This window comes from Panicum virgatum, chromosome 2N (assembly GCF_016808335.1).
Source record: "Panicum virgatum strain AP13 chromosome 2N, P.virgatum_v5, whole genome shotgun sequence".
NCBI lineage: Eukaryota > Viridiplantae > Streptophyta > Magnoliopsida > Poales > Poaceae > Panicum > Panicum virgatum.
The window spans coordinates 13,668,790-13,675,496 of NC_053146.1; the positions used below are offsets into that span (position 1 = coordinate 13,668,790).

Consider the following 6,707-nt stretch of genomic DNA (forward strand, 5'->3'; position numbering starts at 1 on the left):
AAATATAAAAAACCGGACCCGGTTTACCGTCCCGGACCGGACCGGAAACGGGAAAAAATCCGGAAACCGGCGGTTCCCGTCCGGTTTTTGAAACCCTGACCCCCGAGGCCACTGTACGCTGGTTTTGATCCACGGTGGCGTCCATGTCGGCCGGCCATTCATCCGCTTCGCTAGGTCAGTCACTGTCTTCTTCCTCCGGCCGCCACTCGCCCACTCCCCCAGCACTCCCCTCGCTCTCCTTCTCCTCTCTTGATCTCTTCTTGCTCTGCTCTCCTTCCGGTACAAGGCATGGCAGCTAGGTGCGGGGAGGAAGGGCGTGTCGAGTTGGTGAACCACGTCTGCTCCTTGGAGGGGCGCATCTCGCCGCCGGCACGTGGATCCCTCTCGAGGTCCCTCCCTCCCGTGCGCGTCCTGTGGAGAAGCGAAGCAGCGATGGTGTGTGCGTTGCTCTTGGTGGAGGGTCTGGATTTGGAGGAGAACGTGGTGGTGCTGGTGGATTGGAAACGGGTTGGGGCCTCTTGAATCTGAGAAAATTCAGAGGGAGAGAAAGTGGGAGATGACTCTACATGTTGTCTTTGCCGATTGGGACAGACTGTAGGAGCTAGATTAATTGAAGTACCATGGTGGATTCATTCACATCATCACTCACTGGCTCACGGAATTGATATATGGCCGGATGAGGCGAGGATAGAGAGGATGGCCTTCACGCTACCCGTCCTCACACACGCCATGGTGGCGTCCGCCTCGTCGGGGAGTACTACTTGCTTGCCGCGCGGGGACAGGGTAAGGGCAGAGGAGGAGCACTGAGGTCGTCAGTCAGCCACCATGCCGCCTCGTCGCACCTCCGATCCAGCTTGGCGCCCTGTGCTCTGTTTTTATTTACTGCAAAAGAGTGAATGGCCTTGCCTGTGAGGCTTGCTTCCTTGGGCTTGGGAATTGTACTGAAAAGGAGGAGGATGTGAGGGTGACTTCTTTCCTTCCCGTTTGGGTGTTAGAGTCCAGGGACCGTAACGATATACTTTAAAAGTTTGAGGATCGGAACAGGTCTAGGCCGCTGGTGCGCACATTTATTTGTTAGTACTCCCTCTGTTACAAAATTGTAGTTCGTTTGATTTTTTGATACCAAGTTTGACCACTCGTCTTATTCAAAAAATTGTGTAAAATATCATATTTTTTGTTGTGACTTGCTTTATTAATATAAAGTCTTCAAAAATAACTTAAATTTGACTATTTTTACACAATTTTTTTGAATAAGACGAGCGATCAAAGTTGGAGTCAAAAAAGTCAAACGAACTACAATTTGGAACGGATGGAATAACTTTCAGGGGCGGGCTCCATTGAATTCAATGGTATTCAGTTGAATACCCATTATTGTGGGCAAAAAATCAAGTATATGGAATATATACATGTATCTGTATTAAAAACATGAGAAAATGTAAGATTTAAGGGTATTCCACATTCAGCCCACCTCCCTTCCCTAAAATGGGCCAAACAAACAACCCAGTAACCGGCAGGCCCATGCGACTCCTGCTGCCGTGACTGTCTCCGTCTCTCCTTGCCGACTCCCCTGCTATCTGAACCCTAGGCCGGCCGGCGGCGGCGGAGGGGCGAGGGAGGAGGCCGGCGTGCGGCGCCCGGCGCGGCACGGCGGCGGGCGACCCGGCGGCCGGCGCATCCCGGCAGGCAACAGCCGGGCAGGCACGCGTGATGCGCGCAGGAGTGCCCCTGTCCCAATCAGGCCTGGTCTGACCGGCTGGCCCCAATCTCCATTCTCGAAGACGCAGCACTACAGCAGGAGTTGGTAAGTTAAATTTGCTACATATTAGTGATTGTATCTCGAGTGCATTTGCGAATTGTGATAATGGAATGGAGATGGAGGCAGTGGCAGCGAGTATCGAACTTGAATGATTTTAGTTTTCCTGTCTGAGACATGAATAGGAAGAAGTGTGGCAGTGCTGCCACTGATTTGAGATCTTTCTTGGAAAGAGCTGCTTCAAAGAAAAGGTCTAGCATAGTTGTCCATGATGCTTTTTAAAATAGGAAAGGTTTCTCAGTATGACATTGTCTATATCTATGTGTTATGTATATGTATTTCAGGCTGTCACAATTTTTTTGTTTTGGCAACCTTTAGAAATTTTGAATACCCAAACTCTAAATCCTGGGTATTTGGCACATCCATGTCTTTTTTTGGGGGTTTTTTTTAATCCAAACCAAGCAAATACATGGCAGAACCTTAAATAGACAGACATGATTGAAGTTTTAAAAGATGTTTACCCCCCAACTAATGTGGCCAGGATAAAAGACTCCACTTTTCTTTGGTGGTTTTGAGCAGGAATTTGAAAGGCAAAATAGCCAAATTCGTCCCTCAACTTTCTCTCAAGGGTCAACTTGGTCCCTCAACTTTTAAATTGGTCAATCTAGTCCCTCAAGTTTCATTTTTAGGTCATACTCGTCCCTTAACTTTTAAATCGGCCAATCTAGTCCTTCAAGTTTCGTTTTTGGGCCAAAATGGTCTCTCAAATTCTATTTTTATATTCATTTCACTATTTCGAAGCACCACAACTTCTTAGGCAGGTGATATTAATGCTTTATATCCACTGCATCTATTGTGGGTGGTGTGCTTTATCAACCTTTTTATGCAAACGGTAAGTCACTAACTTTTTTACCCAATTGTCCACTTTACTCATGTGGTTAGACCAGTTATTTTAAAAAATATATATATACTTCCAATTAAGTTCAAACTCAGTAATTTGGATGTCTACTCGGACTTCCGTAAGATAATTATTTTTGGTAAACTCAATATGAATGGTTACTCTAGACTTATCATATAGTTAAAAAGTGGCAGCAGTCAACCTTTGTAACAAACATATAGATAAAAGTGGACGGAAGATATTAAACATATTTATATATTTACAAAATGAGCTCCTAAGGGATGGGTTTGACCCAAAAATGAAACTTGAGGGACTAGATTAACCTATTTGAAAGTTAAGGGACCAGCTTGACCTAAAAACAAAAGTTGAAGGACTAGATTGGACGATTTCAAAGTTGAGGGACCAACTTGATCTTTCAAGCAAAGTTAAGGGACGACGATGTCTATTTTGCCAATTTGAAAGGTTTTTCTGCATGCCATGGTTGATTTGCAAATGGTCCGAGAACATGTTTTCTTTTTTCTTTTTAAATAGCTTAGGGGGAGAGTTGTCCAGGTGACATAGCCTTAAGAAGAATGCCAGTAGGGTGCAGGCAGAAGCCGGGGGGGGGGGGGGGGTGGACAGTCGCAACCTGCCTGCTCTGGCCGCAAGTTTTTTCTAAGGCAATTGAGGCTGACACTAACCAACAAAAAAATGCATGTTCCCATCCAGTGGGTCTTGCTGCTAACCCTCGAAGGCCGCTGGTAACTGCAAGGAACGGATGAGAGCAGGGTCGCAACAACATTAACGTTAAGTGAAATCAGCGGCTGGCACGCGTCGGATGGTGACAGTGGAGCATGTTGCAGCAGGGCAGGTTGTGTGGCATGCAAAAAAAAAAAAAAACTATGCTTGTGCAGTAAAGGAATCACGCCATCTTCAGCTCTGTCTTCCTCTTTTCAACAGCAAACTGCAAGATAGAATCTCATCTGTGAGAAAGGTCTATTGACTATTGGAGGATTGAAGAAGATGCTCACCTGACCATGAACTGAATCGTGAAATCCCTACAGAACATTAAGCATGGAGGGGAACACACAAGAAGTAATGTTTTCGCAGCGAACTTGTTAACTTGAAAGCGAGTGATGCGCGTGGTGATGGGAAGAGACAGCGGAGGGCGCGAGTAGCAAGCAAGCAGCCAAACGTGGCGCAGCATGGAGTTAGATCAAGAGAAAGGGTCTTTTGTGGGTTCTTGCATGCCTGCAATGTTATTTGGTGGGTTAACCAAGCTAATAACGTTTTGGCCATGTTGAGATTGCCTCTGGTCCGCGTTGGCCATGAAGGGCAAATTTTCTGTGCGGACTGGCGGGTTACATTAAGAACCTACCCCACCTGCATTTCTAAAGACCAGGCTACGAACGTGGACTGGTGATGCAGTCTAACCTGTGTAACTAGTGAGAAGATGTGTTTGAGCACTTGATTAGGCATTTTTGCCATTAGAAAATACTTTTCACCTTTGTTTCATGAGCCAATTATGTGTACTGAAGGGCACCTTATTCTTATAATAGAGACAGGTTTAGGTGATTTTAAAGAAATGTTTAAATTGAAAGATCCATTTGGATAACAACTGTTTTTTCCTCTGTATATTTGTCTTATCCTGAAAATTAGGATCTGTCCAGCCGTGTTGAATTTCTTGTTTGTGACAACTCAACAGGTGGCTTCAGATCTGTAATAACACATATACTAAAATATTTGTAGGGTATCTATGTCTCTAGTATGTTATCTGCCTATTTTTCATTTCTCTTTTCTCATTCAATTCATACTTCTAACTTTTTCAAATTTTTTTCACTTTGTTGCAGAGAATCTGCAATCATGCAAAGCCCCAGCAAAATCTCTGGTGCATCTGCCTCCTCCACTACAACCCCTGCTGTACGTGGGCTTCAAGGGTGGGCTGATCTCCCAGAAGACCTAATCCAGTCCATCATTCCTCTACTGGGCTCCATCCTTGAGCTCCTTGCCTTTGCTGGCACCTGCCGCTCTTGGCGTGCTGCCTTTTCCTCACATCCATCCAAATCCACATTCTGCACCTTGCTCCCACCTCTCCTTGTCCTGCCCCACATTAGTGTTCGTGTTCGACATGTCCACAAGCTCTGCGTATGTCTTGCCCTTGATCCAACCAACTCGAAAAGCACCCTTCACTGTCTGGCAAGAAAAAGAAAAAAGAAAAGCACCCTTCGCTGCAAGGTTCCAGAAGAGGTGTTTTTTGGGAAGATGTTCTTTGTTGGCTCTTCCTATGGTCAGCTGATTTGTGGTGGTGGTAAAAATTGTCTTGTTGTGGATGTGTTCACTGGTGCCAAAGTTTTACCACCTCAGCTCCCATTTGTCCGCAACACTTATTTCTACTCTGGCATGCTGACAGCTCCCCTCGCATCACATAACTCGCACCTCCTTGTTTGCGCCGCATCCAGCGAGCACAGTACTCAGTCCTCCCTTCTTGACTGGCCTGTTGGAAGTGATTCTTGGTCAGAACTGCAGCTTGATAATTCTTGGATTGAGCAGATTGTGGAGTTCAATGGTCAGTTCATTGCGATGGACAGCAGGTACAGGCTGTATACTCTTTCCTTGGCCCCCCACCTTGGTTTGCAGGAGATAGCAACTGTGCGGTGGGATGGCACGGGTGAATGCCCGTATCTTAGCCCCTCGATAGTTTTGTGCGGCGACATGCTCCTCATGGTCGACCACAAGATTACCCTTCGTTCTGGTGGAGCACCTGTTAAGTACAAAGCCCACCGCCTCGACATGTCAACTGTACCTGCATCTTGGGTGGAGGTGAAGTTGGAGAATCATGCACTCTTTCTTGGGAAAGATGCGCGGAGCCCGGTGTTTTCTTGTGTCAGTCCAGGACGATGGGCTGGGCAGAGCAACTGCTTGTACTATTGTGGCATGTATCAACCCTGGATCTTGAATGGGCTTGGTGACGAGGCAGATACTGTGTGGGATCCTACCAATGACCTTGACACTGTGGGCAAGAGGAATCGGTATCTGGTGGCAAGGCAGCCATTCTGGGCGTACCCAAGCATGTTCTACTCTAACTGAAATTTCTTCTTTGGAGTTCTAGAGAACAGAGACTACACTACTCTAGACTTACTCCAGACTGGTTTGTATTCTTCCTAGTATTTTTTTATGTTAAATTAGGAAAAACAGTGGTATCCATGTAATCCAATCTTATCAAGATCATGCTGGTTTGTTCTGCATTATCTCGTATTTTCTGTTGTGCATGTAGTATGTTTTTACAACCAACATTTGAGGAACCATATGCTCTGTACTCATTCTCTTTCTTCTATTCAGTTCAGTTCATTCTGCTGAAATATTTGCTTGGAATTCGCAATTTGTCAGAGAAAAGCTGCATTCACCTGCAAGTCCAACATCCCAAGTTCTGGTGCTCCTGTATTTGTTTTCCCATCGCCTCCACATGTCCAAACTTCGAGATTGGGCAGGTCTCCCAGATGGCCTGCTGCACTCTATCGTTCCATTGTTGGGCTCCTTTTCAAAATGTTGCCAGAAACACCTCTGTACCCAAACGCCCATGTCACGTCACTGATCAAGTGCTTTAGATAGATTTGGCTTTAGGGGTGTCTCCTTTTGTTCATCTGATCTTCTCCAGCAACAGGTCCTGCTTTGTCTTTGATGTGTTCACTGGTATTGATGTCTCACCTCTACCACTGCCAGTTGATGAATACACTGAGATCTACTATGGTACGTGCTGCCCTCACCACTCCAATCATCTCCCAACTCACATCGATAGCTGCTCTTGGTTGGCCTGCTAGTCTTTGATGTGTCCTCTGCATCATCCAACTTCTTTTGGCCCGTGGGTAGTAACTCTTGGTTGGAACACTCTCCTCGCAATGACACACTGACAAATTCGTAGCCTTCAAAGGCCAGGTTTAGGGTGGGAAGACATGGATGAATGCCCATTTCTAAGGCCATGGCTGGCGGTATGCATGTGGCGGCATGCTTCTGATTGTTGAGTAACTATCGATAGCTGCTCCTGTGTTGCTCAGACTCCGCGTTCAAGTTCTTCAGAAA

The 6,707-nt window shown here is 46.1% G+C and overlaps 1 protein-coding gene across 1 annotated transcript; it reads left to right on the top strand.

The window, feature by feature from the left end:
* Nucleotides 1-1,521: 1,521 nt before the first annotated feature.
* LOC120659824 lies at nucleotides 1,522-6,002 on the top strand. Its single transcript, XM_039938069.1, has 2 exons — nucleotides 1,522-1,801; nucleotides 4,481-6,002. The coding sequence occupies exon 2, from the start codon at nucleotides 4,494-4,496 to the stop codon at nucleotides 5,715-5,717; it is 1,224 nt and encodes a 407-aa protein (XP_039794003.1). The 5' UTR covers nucleotides 1,522-1,801; nucleotides 4,481-4,493; the 3' UTR covers nucleotides 5,718-6,002.
* The last annotated feature ends 705 nt before the right edge of the window (nucleotides 6,003-6,707 follow it).